Genomic DNA, 19674 nt, shown 5'->3' with positions numbered 1-19674 from the left:
TCTTAGATTACACTATTTTCTTATCAAAATAATTAATTTTGCTGAAGAAATGAAAAAATGTGTGAGATTGTTATACAGTTTAAGTCAGTCTACTCTATGCCAACTGAGAGAATGGTCTTTTACTTTGCAATAAAAATTTCTAGGAGACCTAAATAATTCATAAATTTAAATCTCATTTTCAAAAATAAATTAAGTGGAAGCTTAATTCATCTTTACTTTCAGTGTATTTAAAGCACTAAATACATTTTATTTTTTCCACACATCCATAATTAACTTTCCAGTAAAATTTATCTTTTAAAAATATATAATATTACTTTCATAATCTGTCAGCAATCAATGTACAGGTCTCATTTTTAATATGATATAGTTTATTCTCTTATAGGTGATTTCCTTTGTGGCTCTGAGTTTGATTAGGAAGAGAAGGGCCTGCCTGATCTGTTACCTGTATTCTAAAACTTTTTGTCCATCTGAATAATCTGGATTTCAGTGAAACATACCAGCACTTCTTTAAGACTCCTTGTACATCCAAATACAAAATAGTCATAGTTCTGGCATTAAACTGTTGCAGTCAATTCAACTTAATGATCTCTTATTGTTCTTCTTACAACAGCTAATTACATTATATGTGATTTTGAGATTGACCTCTGTGGATGGAAGCCACTAAGCATAGGTGATGCTGACTGGAACATAATGAAAGAACAGGCTCCCTTTGACAGAAGGTCATACAGAGGTCATACAACTAACAGTGGACATGGTGAGGTTTCTTTTATTATGATTATTTTCCTCCTTCTGTGATGAGTATTTGTACTTGTAAATGGTTACAGACTGATAATAAAAACTGGTTTGAGATGGATGCTACATAGTATGTATACAACATAGTGTTGTGGTTTAGCCCCAGTCAGCAACCAAGCACCATGCAGCTGCTCGCTCACCCTCCCCCCGTGGTGGGATGGGGGAGAGAATCGGAAGAGCAAAAGAAACAAACTCATGGGTTGAGATAAGAACAGTTTAATAATTGAAATAAAATAATAATAATAGTAGTAGTAGCAGTAATAATTTAAAAAATGGTGAAAAGGAAAACAACAAGAGGAGGAACAAAACCCAGGAAAAAACAAATAATGCAACCGCTCACCACCTGCCAAACAGCACCCAGCCTGTCCTTGAGCAGCGATTGCTGCCCCCCCGGGCCAACCCCCCCAGTTTATATACTGAGCATGACGTCATATGGTATGGAATAGTACTTTGGTCAGTTTGGATCAACTATTCTGGCTGTGCCTCCTCCCAGTTTCTTGTGTACCTGGCAGAGCATGGGAAGCTGAAAAAGTCCTTGACTAGCATAAGCAGTACTCAGCAACTAAAACATCAGTGTGTTATCAGCATTCTTCTCCTACTAAATCCAAAACACAGCACTATGCCTACTACTAGGAAGAAAATTAACTCTATCCCAGCTGAAACCAGGACACATAGGTAATGGTACAGAAAGCTAGTCTTTCAGGGATGCTCTTTCTTAAATGTGATTTTGTTACTATGCCTTTTTAACGTTCATTTTCTGCTGGAACAATCAATGATGTATGAGACTTGATCCAGCCTTCAGTTTTTTGAGATGCTGACCTTTGAAGTGACATGGCTAACTTTGTTCACATATATCAGATGTATCTTTGTACCTAGTATTCACATAGGGGCCGTTCTTGAAAATATTATTTGGACGAAATATCACTGTAGCTTTTTGTAGAGTGCAGGTAAATTAATAAGTTTTGTCTGGGAAAAATAGAGTGAGTGTAATATCCTTTGAACAGTTCTTCCTTCAGCCCATAGTTGCTATATAGTGCATTCAGCCTGAAAGTTTATTCCAGTAGAGGACTGTTTTAAAGTATTTTTCCAAAATGAAAATGTTATTACAGCATACTGTATACAACTAAAACTGCCTTGCATGTTTGCTGTTGTCAAACAATATTGGCAAATATTCTGTTACTTTAATTTTATTAAAATGTACCTATTACACTGCTTCCAGTGGAGATTAGATTACTTTAAAATCTGGGTTACTGTCCAATCCCCTTTAATTTTTTTTCGTGATGTCTATCACCTTCAGCCAGACTGCCACACTCCTCTCCCATGCTCATGTTAAAGGAACGTGAAATACTAAGTATTCTGCCTTGAGCATTCAAAGGTAGAGAAATTCGAGGATTAAAATTTGCCTGAGCAAACCCTGGTGGAGTGTGAGTATGTGTGTGTATGCAATATAATAACCCTAACTGCACAATCAAATACCTTTTTTTCCATTGCTGTCCAAGTGATGAAGTGCACCAAAGTTGCTATTCACTTTCTCAGCAGCTATTTGATATTTCATTTTATTGTCTCTGTAGAATGGCACTGGGTCTGCATTACTGCATCGTCTGCAAACATTACTGTGTCACAGCTTCCAGACTATCACAGCTCCAGAGAAGGACACTGATATGCCTGTGCCTTTCCCATGTGGGTTATTCTAGGTGCTGGTGAGATCTAGAGGTGTAATGTGGTCATAATGAAGGCTGCTGGTAGAAACATCTGCTCTGCAGCCTAAGCAGCATATTAAATTAGCCCATACGGAACTATGTGCCGCTGCACTTAAGCTGCTTCGATGCCTGAATCATTATAAGTTAGGTTCACACCTTTATATGTTGCTGCAGGTTGAAGCCTCGAGCAGATCTTGAGGTTACCATGCAGCACCTCTCAAGCCCAGTAATGATGCATTCCCCATATAAGTTAATGCAAAGTTCTTTCTGAGGTGGTTTTTTACCTATCTATCACTGTGCCTGCTACAGCTGCATTGTGGCTTTAGAATTAGGCTCCCAGAATTTTAAGCAAGTTTTTGCCAACGTTAAATCAAGGTCCTTCAGGTTGCAACAGTTGCTAGTGATACCGCAGAGTGTTTGTTTCTCTTCTCTCCTGGGGAGGGCAGCAGCAAATTTTGATTAATGAAGATCTTAACAAGGCTACTGTAGAGCCTCAGCTGCAAATTAAAAGAGGATCCTTTGAAGTACCCTTGCATTCCAATGAGGGGAGCTTCCCTCGTGCTGCGGAGCACAGCATGCCTGTTTGTACCAGGAGCTGTAACGGTCACCTCTTTGTGCCAGACTTGCTAAAGCGATGTGATTATTCACATGGGGCTGGACTTAACCCTCTGCTTCATTATGTATCCATGGGAAATAAATGGCTAAGGAGTGTGACTGTGGCAGCACAATAGCTGATTTTCCAAGATGTAAGGCAATATGTGTAATATCAATGCACAAACAAGACTGAGCCTTTAGTGTTGTTTTGCATAGACTTTCATGAAAAAGTCTCACTATTCAGCCAAGGCAGCACTGATGGCATTCAAAATATGCTGCTTTAGGGCCCCTTGAAGATGTTTATCCTTCCCTACCTTTGTCTGAAGCACATCTGCTGTAGTTCAAATCCAAAGGCCGTTCGTTTGCCAGAGTTCAGATTAGATCTTTAATTAAGCTTTCATCCCCACTAGCACAGACAACAATGTCAAGTCTGGACCCCATGAGAAAATATAGCTTATTCCATTGGCTCCCATGGTCTGCAACATTGTTAGCATGCTTAAAACTGGCTTGGCTGCGCTGAGAGTGAATACTGTACCCTAAAGGAAGTTAAATTTTGTTCTAAATTCTATTTGAAACATTATTTAAGCCAATTAAAATGTGTCCTTTAGGGATCCCAGCTGAAGTCTGTGCTGTTTGAGCTCCAGGGTGCTCTGTGTTACAGCTCCTGCAATCCCTTCGTTCTCCCCAGCCTGTGCAGAGAGCAGAAGGGCACTGTGCAAAGGTGATAGGAAGCAGCTGTAGTGTTTGGAGGATGGATGTCTTAAGGTTTCTGCCTGAAGAGGGCCGATAAAAAAATATATCCAGTGGGTCTGCACAGTAAAACCCTCACAGGAGCAACATCTGAACTCCTTTTGCAGGGCTCTGTATTTACTTCCTCAGGTTTAAGTGCTTGCAGGCACTGTGGCAGGGTAGCCTTAGCAATGGCTGCCCAAATACCGTTCTTTCCTTCCCCCTCTTTTCTCATCTTTGGACTCAGTCATGTTAATTTTACTGCAGAGGAAAGAGGCAAGAGCATTTAGCAATTCTATTTTGTCTTTGCCTATGTAGACAACTGGTTGTCACAGCCTGTTAGAAGACCCTCCTCGTTATTGACAGAGAGTGAACTGACAGCAAAGCTGTTTCATTTACATTTATAAATAAACCTTCGGTGCCTCATGGAGCACATAGTTACCTCTCTGAGGTAGCTGTTTGCCATTGGAGCGCGACATATTTCTCATGTTTCTTTGATTTTTGTTTACAGGAGCATTCATTTACTTCAGTGGATCGCATCAGATGAACACCAAGATGGCCGTGTCTCATCTGGGGAGCCCTTTCTTTGTCAAGCTCTCCCCTGGGCCTTCCTGTTGTCAGGTAACAGTTTGATATTAACTGTCCCCACCTTTCTAAGCTATCGCTCACCTGATGTGCAGATATGGTATTCTTCATGCTATAGATATTGCTGCTGAAAAACTGGCTCCATTTCAATATCAGTGGAAGGAGTTGCAGACTAATTCTTTGGCAGGAGGGAGATGCAGCAGGCTTTTTACTGCTTTGCTGCCAAATTTTTATACCTGATTATTATTCTTTCTAAAGCATCCACTAGGTAACTCAAATTTAAGGCTGTGCTTCCGGTTTTTGTATGCTGTGACAAACCTAGCTGTGCAACAATATCGGGGACTTATCAATTCACAGTCAAAGCAGCCTGCCTTTTGGGCAAAAGCTGACAAAGAGTCATGCTGTCGTCTGTAGGCAGGAAAGATTCATGCATCCAATGTCCCATAACAGGGCACCTGTAGTATGAAGTCACTATATAGATTAACTGTGTTGGTGTGACTGCGGAGAATTAGCTACCATGCTCCAGACTAAATTTTATTCCATGGTTTGACAAGGATGCTTTTTAAGCTTATCAGTGTAGTACTTGAGAGTTTACTTTGAAATGCTTATTTTGTCAAATATCTTGTGGGTCTGCAGTGGAATGCAAAAGCAACCAGCCAGGATGGTGGTTGATCTGAGAAACTAGAAAGCTACCTGGAAAAAATGGATCAGGAGGGCTAAAAAATAGAAAAGCCTTAGATAAAAAATGAAAATACAGTTTCATAACTAGAATGTTGGAATTTCCAACAAAATATGTATTTTTAAATCAGAACTTGAATAAATATATTAAATATATGTAATTATATTATTGAAGAAATATACATACAAGAAAACATTCCCAACTGTATTTTTGTTTATCCTTTTGGCCACTGAATAAAGTGAATAGATGCTGTATGGTTTTATAAGGTTGTTTTTTGGTTTTTTTTTTTCATGAGGGTTTTATTGTTTTCCATTCCATAACTTTTCAAAGATGATACCATATTGGGGAGAAGCTAAGCTGTGTAGTTATGATGTCATGTTTTTTCTGCTATTGCATAATGCCTCCTGGTTTAAGAAGTCACAGAGAAGAAACGGAAAAGATAGGGAAAGCTTGCCAAAATAATTTTATTATGTTCAGTGGCACAAAGAGGCTTTAGAGAAACAAAATAAAATTTAGACTGGGTGCTTAATTTTTCAGACTCAATGTAGAACAGAAACTGTACTTTCACTTAGGAAAACTTTTTTCAAAAATAAAAATGCCAGAAAACAATGTGTGGAGGAACTGCACTTAGAAGGCTCAACAAATAGCAGAATTGTATTCCATAGGCTTCTAGGTTTTTTCTAGTGTAAGGGACCTGAAACAATTGTTGGCTTAGATAAACCTGTTTTACTTGAGACTGTAGTTGACTTGGACTATGCACATCAATGAGTCACTGTATCTCAGCTCAATAATTGCAACTTGCAGCTGAGTAGAGGCCTCTTAAACAATTTAAGAACAACGCCTTGCTGTCATTTAATGCACTCTCTCAGTTCTTAGTGTTTTAAAGAATCAGAAATAGATGCAGAATGAAATCAAGCAGAATGCTGCTGCAGGGAACATGGAAGACCTCACAGCATCCCATCGGAACTCTGTGTGTTGCATTACTCCTGGAATACCAACTGCCTTTGTATGCACAGTGCATTCATTCAGGCAGCTTCATATCTCTTCTGTAGGCTTCGATACCGAGTAGATAAGCACCTTTCAGGTTCATATTAATTTACCTTAGAACCCCTTAAGGAGAACGGAGCACAACTGGTATGTGAATCGATGAATCATTCTGGTTAGATCTATTGCAGAGTTTGGTCTGCATTCAAAATAAATACAAATGCAGAGGGGATGCACATATGTTTCTCTAGTTCAAAGTCAGAAAAGAAACCAATTTTAATTTTGAGTATGCAGGTATTCAATGTATTTAAAGTTCCCAGATTCAACAAAAACTAAGGCATGTTCTTACCCAGCTGTACATGTCTGAGAAGAGAGTGTTTTTGAAGACTGGAAGCCTGGCTTTCTGCCATATTTTCCCCACAGACTTTATTTCTGGGAAAGAGCAAGGAGTAGGGGTTGCTCATTAGGATGTGTATTGGTGTGTTATACACTCTGCTTATAAATGTGAGATGTTGCCCTCTGTTGGATGTCCCACTGAGAGGATAAAAGGATCTACATAAAGAGATCTATGTTTATTAATAGTTTTACAAGTTCTTTGGCTCCTGTTGTTTAAAAAAAAAAAAACAAAACCAAAAAAACCCCCAAAAACCGACAGACAGAAAGAAAGAAAGTTGGAGTTGAGGGACGACAGTTTTATATTGTGCCTTACTGGCTAATTGAAGCTTAGAAGTAACTTCTTTCTGCAGCTCCTTGCACCTGAGTTCATTGTAATGTAGAACATGTAGATATATAGAGAGAAGATAATTGTATTTCTTACTTAATGAAAATGCAAATTTGTTTGAAAAGCTGTTTGATAAATATAAACCTTACATCTAGATTGTTTAGGGTATAGTTCTTCAAACAGCTCACTTTGAAAAGTGTTTGTATAACTCTGCTGCTTTGTATTCCTTAAGCTTTCTGGTGGGGAAGAAACGTTTCATGAAAGTATTTCAATTTATTATTAACAGATGAGATTACTTTATGTAATACATGACTTTCATGAGTGGGGAAAAAAGAAACACTATGGGAAATTGAGAGACCAAGTCTACCAGCCATGAAGCCAGAAGGTATTAGAAAGTAACAGTGTTGTAACAAGAATATTTCCTAACCACTGATTTACTTTGTACTATGTAACACAAGCAAAAAGAAACTCTCCCTTCATACATAGCAGATGTTGTGTCTTTTGTGTATTTGCCAATTTTATAGATTAAATTCAGGGTCAGAAGTGAAAGGTAGTGAATCCGCATGCATGATAATTTTCAGATTATTAGTCAAGGATTTGAGTGTAAGGAGTTGTCAAATTCATCAGTCCTGTTCTTCAACTTCGTTGGCACACTAAGGGTCTACAGCTTTAACAGAGATGCTAATGTGATAATTTATTGAAGGAAAGACTCCTCTCAGGTTCTGGTTACTCTTAAACTACTACTTCCTTTTTAAAAAAAAAAAAAAAATCTCTTGGGGACAAACAAGAAGGAGAGGTGTGGAAGGGGACATTGCTGGGGACACAGCTGGAGATGTACCCACAGAAGGAGGTGGTTCATGCTGAGGAGGTAAGGCTCTGAGAGGACTGCAGCTGTGGGTGACCCATGCTGGGACAGGGACACCCCCAAGGGACCGTGGCCGTGGGTGACACACGCAGGGGTGGGGACACCTTAGAGGGACTGTGGTTGCTCAAAACCCTGAGCTGAAGCAGGGGAAGAAGAGTAAGAAGCAATGAGCAGAGGAGGAGAACACAAAGGGAGTACCAGAAAAAAAAAAAACATTACTCATGTGGCCAACTGCCTGCTCCACCTGTTGCCTCACCAAAGGAATTGGGCCAGACTTAGTGGAAAGAGCAGCAAAAATTAGGGAAATTAAGACTAGGAAGGGGGCAGGCTGTTTGATTTAAACTAGCCTGGGGAAAGGGGAGTAAAGGTGTTTGCTCAAGATTGTGTTTAAGTGTTTGTTTTCTTTTTTCTTTTTTTCTCAGTAGCCCAACCAGTGATTAGAATTTTGTGTTAATTCACAATAAATTAAATTAAGTAAAAATTACACCATTACCCTAAGGCTGTTTTGCCTGTTACAGTCCCTAATACAACGCTTTTCCATGATCTGTATAGCCTATTGTGTCAGCTGTCTTGCTCAAATAAAAGACTTTAATTGTCTCATGTCTGACTGAAAGCTGGCTAACACATGCATCTGTGTTTGTCCTGAGGCTAAAGATGGGTTTTCTTGTATTTGTTATTGTCTTGCAAAAAAAAAAAAAAAAAAAAAAAAAGGTTTCTTTCTTTTAGCTATTAGCCCCAAATGGTCTATATTCTTTTACTGTGTTTAAAAGTTGATATAACATAAAAAAAATAAAAGGAAACTTTCTCTCTGTAGCGTGATGATCCAAGATTCACAGTGTAAGATCATATAAAGATGGGCAGAGAACTGGGTGGGAAGAGCTATTTTTACAGCTCTTGTTTTACCTTCATGAAGATTCAAGTATTATCAAATTGTTGCAGGGAAGTAAAGAGTCTGCAGTTCAAGAAATTTTGGTCTTTCACTATGTGAAGAAGCAGGAAAGACTGAGGGGGAAGCAAAAAAAAATTAGTCTTTGAAAATCTTATTTCTTCCCTGAAGTTTGCAGCTGAATTTTTGTCTGGGTAGTATTTAAAAAAAAAAAAAAAAAAAAAAAAAATTAAATGCATCAGGTTCCTTCTGTGTTGCAGGGGAGGCATAGTGAACTGGGATTCTCACTGTTTTCTGATCTTTTCTGCTTGGCAAGCAGTTTTCTGTAGCCTCCTCCACCTACAGTCATCACTTTTTCATATCTTGGTCAATCCATTTGTTTCAGGAGATCAATAGATTATTTTAAACATCTCTCTTCAGATAATTTTAATTTGTGTTGATTCTGGAAATAGAAGATCATAAGGTTTCTTTCATATAAATACCTCAACTGTTGCACTGCTGAGATTAACATACTTATGAAGCTGTCCTATATTCAGCATTTGCAAAGAAAAATAATCTTCAAGAAGTTTGTAAGTCCTTATTAAGCCAAAATGGTTAAGGTAGGTCACATCAGTTGGTCTGCATCAGTTGATAGATACAAGAGTAAGCTTTAAAAATAAACTTTACTTTTAATTATGGTTTTATCTTTAAACATAATACTGCTCCTCAGCATGCCATAGTTTCATGGAGGTCTTTCTTTTATGCAAAGGCTGTGTTTAGACCTGTCATGTCATTCTGTGTTATAATGTACATATATGAGTTGGTACTGAATTTATTGCAGATTGATGATATAGTTTTTAAAGTGTTTCATTAAAAACTCTTTCAACAGATAAGATTTTGGTACTGGTTATCTCAGGATTCCCAGCTTTCTGTCTTTAAAAGAACTGTACTGGATGGAAGTTTGGAAAAATTGTGTGACATTTCAGGATTGCCTAAGATGCAGTGGACAAAAGTGAATATACCTATAGAAGGTGCAGCTGAGGACTTACCTTTTCAGGTAATTAGAAATTACATTTTTATTGCTTTCAAAAAATTACTCTGAATTGTCCTTTAGAATTAATTAACTTTTATAATGAAATATAAAAAGAGAATTTCTATTCTTTAATGCTCATATAAAAAAGAATTCCATTCAGCTCTTTCAACAGATGTAGCTATTAAAGGGCATCGCCATTGTTTCAGTATTGTATGCATTAGAATCACCTTTTTGTAATAAAAATCAAGTAGCAATAGTGCAGTAGCTTTTAAAAAATAGACTTGCTGTAAAAACTGCTGCTCAGAGTGAGGGCCTATTTATCTTGGCTAAAAGCAGAAGTGCAGATACTTCAATTTGTAGCATCAGTCACAGAAACAATTAGCAGTTTTCGAGTTTAATTTTATTTTTACATAATCTCAGGTTGCTACACTTTACTAAAACTTAGAAAGGAACTGTTAGGGGAATCAGTAACTCAAATATAAGATTTCAGCAAATCAAAATTCCAGTTTTGGTCTCTTCTTTTTATGACTCATCTATAAAATTGTCTAAAAGTACGGGCACACAATATTCATTATTGGTAAGTTATGACTTACTTTACTTCCTTTTATGGTCTCCTGAATATTTCCTTGTACTTAGAAATTCATCCTTACAATCCCTACATTTACTGTACCACACATTGTTGACTTCAGCAGGCATAGTATAGATGAACACAATTAAATGGAGTTGTAAACCATGATATCTGGTAACCCTGAATAGCTCATTTAAAAAGACGTGTAACTTTTAACTGTTCCAGCAGGAAGAGAGTTCATTCAAGTAGTGAATGGTTTTTACCAGTTTAGATTGAATCAAGGTCATCTGGGTTGCATAACTTTCCATAAGTAAAACTAGTTATGGCTTTGACAGCTGAGGAGTAAATTTCTGACTGATCAAATCTCAGTCGTAGTTTTTGCTGGCTGGTATTTGGAGTTGGTTGTAGGCAGTATTTACTTCCTGTGCAGATGTCATAAATTATAAAGGAATATATATATGTCTTTTTATCATGTCACCTTTAATGAGCTAACTTACTTATTTGTCTTTACAGATCATTTTACGAGCTACAATTCTAACAACAAATGCTACTGTTGCTGTTGATGACATCAGTATAACAGAGGAATGTGGAGTTGTGAATAAATCACTTCCAGGTGTCAGCCAAGAAAGTGAAGGCAAGTTCTGTGGTTTGCAGTTTTCCCCAATGTTCTGTATAACTGTGCTTCAACTGAAAACTTCAAGATACCTTTAAGAAAGTAGGGGATAATCTGAGGAAAAGGTCCATATACTGTAATCAGTTGTCTATAATGAAGGCTCTCATCCCATCTTACTAGCTGCTAGAAGTATTTTGCACTAGTTTTCCAAAGTGAGCTGTGGTGGGAAATTCCAGATACCACTTACTATGCAGTACATGCCCACATTCACACTTGGATGCAGAGAGAGACACAAAACATTTTACATCTTCCACTGAAGAGCAAATTCCACTACATTATCTTTAGGGCAAGAGGGTTGTCCCATCATTACTGTCAAATACCTAACATACAGTAAGTGCCCACCAAACTTGTCTAGGTACTCACGCTGTAACCTTGAAGTACTAATGGATGGAAATATCCTTCTGTCAGACTGCTGCTTCTGGTCCTCTTGACTACTAATGACTACTTTTCTAAAATGGCATGGGCACAGATGCAGTCAGTGGTAATACTGATGGGTTATACCCAGCAGATACCTGAATTTCTTCTTTATTGGAAAATTTAAAGGCATAATAGAAAACTTCAGTGTTGTGTTTTTAAGGTTTCTCTGATCCGTATATACAGTCTGATTGATGGTAGCAAGGTATTTGAAAAAACATTAATTTGCTTTAATTATTTTCCCTACAACTTTCCTATTTACCCATCAGTCACAAAGTTGTTATTTTTAGAAGGGAGTCGTTTTTTTTTTTTTTTAAAAAGCTCTGTCTGGATAGCAATGTGAGTATCTAAAAAAGCTAAGTTAAACAAAAAAGATGAAAAGCTGCATGTCATTCCTCTCACTTGCTCTCTTTCCAGAAATCTACTGATGTAAAACCAGTAGTCCCCAGATTTTTGTTTCCACATTCATTGAAATTTGGGGTGTTTTCTAATGTGTAGATTAAGGTGAAGGCTAGTAGTGGTGCAACATCAAACTTTGGGCTTCTTAGAACTTTCATTGGGAGCTGAACACAGTGAAACTACTGCTAAAGCAGAAAGCTTCTTTGAAAGTCCTGCTCCTGACTGGGAGAAACAGACGGCTGTTGTACAGAGCACGTCGCCTCTGAACTGGAGCCTGGCCATGCGACTTTAAGGTGTTTTTGATAATTTTTCAGACAAAAGTTTGAATATTGTGGAGAATAATATATAGGTTAAAAGCATCAGACGTTAATATCAGCTGTGTTTCTTATCAGTTGTGATATAATCTAGCTCACTCCATAAGTGATGCTATGTTGTTTATGCTGAGTACATTACTATATTCAATGACAATAAAAAGCACTTCTCAGAATTTTATATATACATGTGGTTTTACTTGTACTTTCTTTTCTGATTTTTAAGGGGAAACAGAATTTGCAGATGCTAATTCTTCATCTTTTTACTGTCCACCGGGACTTTTTTCATGTGGGGATGGACAATGTATTTCATCTGACAAATTTTGTGACTTTACACCTGACTGTTCAAATAACCATGATGAAGCCAAGTGCCGTAAGTGAACATTTAAAAATCTAGGTTGTTAGGCTCCTGTGACTATGTTTGTTTGTCCTATTTGCCAGGCTTTCATGACTTCATAAACGTTGTAATTTAATTACAAGTAGAAGCTCTTGAGAAATAGTTACTTCACTTTGATTCTATTTTCCCCCTTCTATTTTCTGTAGCAACTACTTCCCTCTTAGAATTAAAACCAGAAGGTCTTTGATTAATTATTTAGTAGAAAGTGTTGCTTAAAATACAGTGTTTTATTTTATAACTCTTAAGATGCTAAATATCAGGTACAGTGTTATACTGAATAAAATCTTAATCTGTAGGATATTGGAAGCTGATTCAGGAAGCCATTGTAAAATAAACCAAATAGAACTTATGCACACACTTTTGCATGCATGCTTTCACACATACAAAATTACGCTAAAAAAAAGTGAGGAAAATATGTTGCACTTGTACAAATTTGGAAATTCTGTGACACCACTATGTGAGATACCTCTTCTTAAAAGTTTGATGGTCATGCAATTAGACCTGAGAATCAGTGAGATAGGAAACATGAAAAATGCAGTGGTCGCAGACACACATTCAAATTATATGTTTTGTATACTTAATTTTGATGTGAAGATACCACAGCTGGACTGGTAAATAAAGCATCTGTGCAAAGACATGGTCACAGATATAATTTAGGCTGTGTCAACATTTTCTGTTCAGATGTGTTGCGACTCCTGTCTGGGTTACTTGCCTGGGTTTTCTCTTCATGGAAACTAACACATGGGAAAGTAAAGAGAGGTGATGTGTCCCAGAGTCTCTCTCCACTGTACAGTCAGAAAGGAGCTTCGAAAAGTTTCAGGGCCTCTAATATGTAACCTCAAAAGTCTTTTTGATTCATTCAGTTACCTGCTCTGCATAAGAAATCATGGTTATACTTCCCATTTTGAAAATGAATCTTTTGCTTTTGCATTGAACTATCAACCATGCTATAAAAGCTGTGATGCATTTTCAAAAGAAGTTGCCATGAACAATATTTAGTACAGGTTGGTTTTTTTTTTAAAAAAAAAGATAGAGCACGATGTTTTCTAGCATTCCCACAAATAACAGAAATATTACAGGCAAGATTGTTATAGTATTTTCTGACTGTGCTATGTTACGCATCACAAAGCATAAACTTCTTCACAAGTGCTAATACAATCCAAAATCCATGCTTATATTTTATAGTTTTTATTAGGAAATTTGAGAGGTGTTCCTTATATAAACGAAAATCTATTAGACTTTTAACAGATAAAAGAAATAATTACAACTTCTATTTGTATTAATGCAATTTCTCTGCAGTTTTAGTATCCAATCTTTCTTGCCTAGAGCAATGGTGTCCAGTGTTTTAGTTGTTTAGAAAGATTTGTATCTAAAATATACAGAGCTTAAAGTTAGGAAACTGCATTCTGTTTTATTAGGTAACCGCTTTATTAGCTAAACCCAGAAACAACTATTAAATGTTCACTAGGCAGGATATCTTTCCTCTTGTGGACCAGAGTGAAAATGGGGAAAAAATACGGCTGTTACCACAGAATAGTTGAGGTTGGAAGGAATCTTTGAAGATCATCCAGTTAAATCCACCTGCTCAAAGCAGGGGCCACTGGAGCAGGATGCCCAGGACCTTACACACCAGGTTCTGAACGTCTCTGATGATGGAGAGTACACAGCTGCTCAGGGCAACCTGTTCCAGTGTTTGGTCACCCTTACAGTACAACAAGAAGTGCCTATTGCTTCTGCTCATTTTGCTGGGCACCACTGAGAAGAGTTTTTACTTCTTTTTTACTCTCCCTCCCTGCCCATGTTACTGATATTAAAACTCTTATTAGACTCTATTGCTTTTTGATTTACCTCATGTTTTTTGTACTTTTCTTCAAAATGTGATTACACGTCCTATGTATTATTGGGTTATGACAGTCTGGATTGCTCTCCCATTACCCTTCTTAAACTTGGGTACTGGGATTTTGTTCTCTGACACTTCCAAATCAATAGTTTAATTAAAAACATTCTAAATAGATTTTGTTGCATGCAACATCTCTTTCACTGCTGTGGGACAGCAGTTAACTGGCAGCTTTTAATCAAGAAAAATAAAATCTACTGTTTTCACTTCAAATATGGTCATTTATATTTCAAAACACCCTTCCTTTTAGCTAATTCAGCCTGTGCATTTCAACATTATACCTAAAAGTGAAGACAAATGTCCTGTTAGGTGTTTAACCAGTCCTAGATTATCCTTAATCGCAAGCTTCCTATATGGCAACTGATTTTCTCTTTCTTTTTTTCTCTAATTACATGACTGAAGAAACTTTTATTATACCCAAGTCTCACTTGCCCAGGTGATACATTAACAATGCCATGCTAAAGGTTAAACTATGGAGCCGTTATAAATATATTTATGGTGATCTTTGCTCTAAATATATTGCTTAGTTATAAATCATTGTTGTACTGCTGAGTTGGCTCAGTGTGTGCTAGCACTGCAGCTTGTAATGAGGGAAGCAGAACGTAGGTACACAAATGTCTCTGCAAATAGTTTGGCAAGTTGACTGTTTCCAAGCAATAAAATTGCCTTTCAGCATGTTAGTCTGGTAATCTACAGCACTAGAATAGCTCTTATAATTCTTCTCAAGTGGAATTTCACCATCTTTGTGCTTATGTAGTTTACCATTACTTTCTACATTGTTATGTATATTCTTGCAATTGGATGCAAGCATTTCATTTTTCCCAGTCACTTTTCCTAATTTCTTAGCTTGGGTAAGCACAGATGTTTTGTTGACTGCACAGCCTACAACTATGTTGTTCCTTTCATCAGTATTAACATTTTTTCCATGACATTCCACCTGCTGGTGATTGTACGCTCCTTAACCTTGTTAATGTAAGTTTTTGCTCTTGGTATGAGAACCAGGCAAGGATATTACATGGGCTTAATATATCTTTTGAAATATTTTTTATTTAAATCTTTTTATCTTAAATTCCAGCAAGGTGAGATGCTTGCTTCCACCAAGTCCACTGAACAAACAGGGTCTCTATGCAATTTTCTCATTTCAAAGCATCATCCTTAAGTCATCTCTTGATTTTCTTTACCTCTCAAATGAGGAGTTCTTTCTGTCAGGACTGGAAGATCTCAGCTGAAGATCTCAGTTTCTCAGACTGTCTTTCTTATCGCAGAGTAGATTTCTGAGCTCCCAGTTCTTGCAAGAAACTATCTTTGTTACTTCTCTTCATATACAGGACTGTCAGTGAATTTCTTTGCTCTACTTTGGTCTTAGAACCACATTCATGTTCTTGATAATGATGCATGATGAGATTATTCTTTCTTCCAGGTTTCTAGTTGCATTTTACAAAAATACATGTCCTGGACTGAAAAAAATCATTCAAATTTATTCTGATTTGTTGAGAAAAGTGAAAAAACAAACAAACAAGCTATTAAACATTCTCTTTCTTGAGTGACACTACTCCTGACTATTAGCTCACAGCTTTTCTTCTACAGGTGAAGAATTTACTATGGCTATAAAGCTATTAGAGATGACTTCCATGCATTAAAGCAGAAGAGAAAAGTGACTGCCTTTTTCAAGCTGCAGATTTACAGCAGTGACCTAACATACTTATGACATTGTGTGTTTGTGCTCTGGAAGATAAACGTACAGTATAATTTCTAAGGTCTACATCCTATGCATTTAGTGGAGTCTAAATGCTCACTTTTCCAACCTAAGAATGATGATGATGGAATAGGGAATAAAATCAGACTGGAAAGTAATCCGGTAACATGAAAATATTCCTGGGATTCTGTCTGACCTTTGGCAATTAATCCCTCATGCTCTGTCTTCTGTGTTTTTTTTCTCTGTCTACTTATGGTGTGGTTTATGAGGAACAATGATATGGCTTTACATATAAAATAAATATGAAATAGTTTACATATGGATAAAAATGTAACATATACCATAATACTGTTTTGTATTTATGTCTTTATAATTGAAATATGCATTTAAGAGTTATAATTTCTGTGGTGTACAATCTAGGGCAGTGTATTGGTTTAACCCTAGCCGGCAACTAAGCACCACACAGCCACTCGCTCACTCCCCCTAGAAAGGGATGGAGGAGAGAATTGGAAGAGTAAAAGTGACAAAACTCATGGGCTGGGATAAAGACAGGTTAATATGTAAAGCAAAAGCTGCACATGCAAGCAAAGCAAAGCATTAAATTAATTCACTACTTCCCATCGACAGGCAGGTGTTCCACTATCTCCAGGAAAGCAGAGCTCTATCACGTGTAACGGTTACTTGGGAAGACAAATGCCATCACTCCAAACATCCCCCCTTCCTTCTTCTTCTCTAAGCTTTATACGCTGAGCATGATGTCATATGGTGTGGGATATCCCCTTGGTCAGTTGGGGTCAGTTGTCCCAGCTGTGTCCTCTCCCAATGCCAGTGCACCCCCAGCCTACTCGCTGGTGGGGTGGGGTGAGAAGCAGAAAAGTCCTTGACTCTGTGTAAGCACTGCTCAGCAATAACAAAAACATCCCTGTGTTACCAACACTGTTTTCAGCACAAATCCAAAACATAGCCCCATACTAGGTACTCTGAACAAAATGAATTTGATCCCAGCCAAAACCAGCACAAGCATGTTAAGGCTATTCTTAAGTAATTGATAAACTGGACATAGTCTATATGTTAGTACAGAGTTTTATGTAGCTTAATTTGACTTAGAAGGCAAATAAAGAGAATGACATACATGCTGTTTCTTAAAAACTACTTTTGTGGCATATTTTTTAAACTATAAGCATTACTGGGTTTCTAATGGCTACCTTTGTATAAGTAATAAAAATTTCCTCAATGTTATAAGAAACATTCCCTGTATTACCCGTTACTAATTTTGCCAAAGCATAAAACTTCTGCTGTGGTTATAAGGGATAAGGTCTCATTTTTAGAGTCAAAATCTTGCATGCCAAAATTTCTGTCTCCTTGCTACTTTTTCATTTCAGCCAGTCAAATCAGTTGTATTTAAAGGTGAGGCCAGGAACAACAGCCAGCTCATAAAGATGGGCTTAAGTTCAAGGAGTGAAAAGATTGTCAGCTTGTAAATTGGAGAAGGGACCTAAGACTGGAAGTGCATAGACAACTGCATTAGGATCAGTTTGTGGAAGTTAAATGGGGAAGGGATGGGACTGAAATGCCATCTACAGAGACAGGAAACCACCTTTGGCTGTGACCAAGGAATGGCTGCAAAGGCTGCATAGCTTGAACTTGCTGGTGTGGGAGAGGAGTAACCAGAGGGCTGGAGCAAGCTGGGGTGGGAAGGACCCAGGGTGCTGTGGGGGAAGGATTAAGATCAGCTGGTCAAAGAGCCAGTGATACATTGTCAGAAGAGATAACAATAATGAAAGATTAAAAGTTTGGTAAGAGGAGAGAATTGGAATGAAGAATACAGATGTGGAGCAGTGATGCTTTGGGAGGGATCAGGGTAAAGTGTGGCAGTGAGTGGTAGAGAACTGAGACCACGTGAGAGGAGCTGGAGCAAGGAATTGTCTGGGGAAATGGGGATTTCCAGCAAGGGAGACAGTGAGGATTTCCAGCTTTTCAGGGAGACTAGGACTGAGATAAAGGGTTAAAGAAGAGTAGTTGTGGAACAGGTAAAAGGGGAAATAGGCTGCGGAAAAAGAACAACTTTGAGGAAATAGCAAAGGCATTTTTCTGCTGGAGACAACACACACTTTCAGAATTTCTGTAGAACCCAGAAGTAATGAATCTACCTTCTCTACTTCTGTCAGCAAATGTCTGTGTAATATTTCTGGGCAAAAAGTATATCTCCTTGTTGTATAGTTACTCCTATCTCCTGTAGTGCAAAGTATGCACTACAACAACAAATATTGCACGAGCTGCAGTGGCAGAGAAAACAGGGTAAATAACAAGATGGCCTGAATAATGACCATCAGATCTTATTTTTGTTTAGTTCAATAAAAATAAGAATTTTCCCCTTCAGTTATATAGAAGGAGCATTCTAATGGACATGGAAAGCTAAGCACTTGATTGCTAAAGAATACATAAATTTGTCATTTATATTTCACCTGGACCTGGGTATCCAACAGCCTAAATCACCGGATTATTGTGTTGTTTAAGAGACGTAATTCTCTTCAGACTTCATTAACATTTTGCATGGAGGAGAGATTTGGACCTAATTTGCTGTATTTCCAATGAAAATGTCAATCAAATGTAATTTGATTATTTTGGAGGCTTTTATTACTTTAGGACTATTTCCCTTATCACTACACTGCAATCACACACTCAGAACCTGAGAAGCATTTGCAAATGACAGTATCATATGAACCAAGAGATTTCCAGAAAATATCAGATTTAATAAACCAGTGGTTTTGGATGCTATTTCACTTAAAAATATTGTTATGAAACTGACATTAGTTAGATGATTGCATCTCTGCCTCACTGCGCGTAGTGGACTGCCATCAAAATCAGAGTTGTGCAGTGAAGATTATTTCATATCATTATTTAGAAAATAAAATTGTAACAATTATATGTGACAGTACAGTTATTTTTTGTGGGCAATGTTTAGGGTAGGTGCAGGGTTAATTAGTAGTGTTGTGTGTGCACCCACAGAATTTTATTTTCCCTCTGTAAAAATATCAATCTTTGCAAGTCCTACAGGTAAGTTAGTGTTAGGAGACATGTAGTGCAGTTAGTTTGTTAAAAATGTAGGTGCACAGTGAAATCACTAGATTTATTTATAACAACATCTTTTCCCTCTGCATATTTTTCCTCTCTTACATATAAAAAACCCTCTTCCTCCTTTCACAAAAGATATACACCTATGTGTTATGTACAAGTTATGTTTGTCTGTTACTAAAAAGCTCACATGACTTAAATCACAAATAGGTCTGTTGCAATTTCATGGCTATTGAAATGGATTTCCCAACAGAAATTAGCAGAAGAAAATGTCCTGGAGTGCTTTGTTTCCTGTAGCCATCCATAGAGGAGACTACCATATCTGTCTGTCCTAAACAATTGTAAAACTATGTTTTTATATATATGAGAATATCATCATACAAATTAGATTAGAATTCAATTTTTTACTCTAAACTTTTATGTGGAAGTACTTTCGATTTTTTTTTTTTTTTTTTTTTTTTCAAAACTGTAGCAGATGATATTTGGGGATGGGCATTGAGAGAAGGAGAAACTCTAACTGGGGTTTTGTAAAGGTCAAACTTGTTTGATCTTCAAATAGCTGCTTTTTGGTTTTTGTATTTTTTTCCAGTTAGCATTGCTTATTACTGATGAACTTTTGTAATATTTTTTTTTAATTGACCACTTTCATTTTTTTTGTGTAGAAATTAGGCCAGTGCACCTACAAAGTACAGTGTTA

The 19674-nt window shown here is 37.2% G+C and overlaps 1 protein-coding gene across 1 annotated transcript in view; it reads left to right on the top strand.

The window, feature by feature from the left end:
- Positions 1-19674, top strand: part of MALRD1 (MAM and LDL receptor class A domain containing 1) — a 285717-nt gene that overhangs the window by 41582 nt on the left and 224461 nt on the right. The window contains exons 10-13 of the mRNA XM_075728156.1: positions 611-754; positions 4327-4436; positions 9404-9571; positions 10629-10749. Coding sequence (XP_075584271.1) covers positions 611-754; positions 4327-4436; positions 9404-9571; positions 10629-10749 — 543 coding nt within the window. The remainder of the gene's footprint in view (positions 1-610; positions 755-4326; positions 4437-9403; positions 9572-10628; positions 10750-19674) is intronic.

The sequence above is a fragment of the Pelecanus crispus genome, chromosome 2 (assembly GCF_030463565.1).
Source record: "Pelecanus crispus isolate bPelCri1 chromosome 2, bPelCri1.pri, whole genome shotgun sequence".
Taxonomy (NCBI): domain Eukaryota; kingdom Metazoa; phylum Chordata; class Aves; order Pelecaniformes; family Pelecanidae; genus Pelecanus; species Pelecanus crispus.
This window is presented reverse-complemented; position numbering and strand designations above follow the sequence as displayed.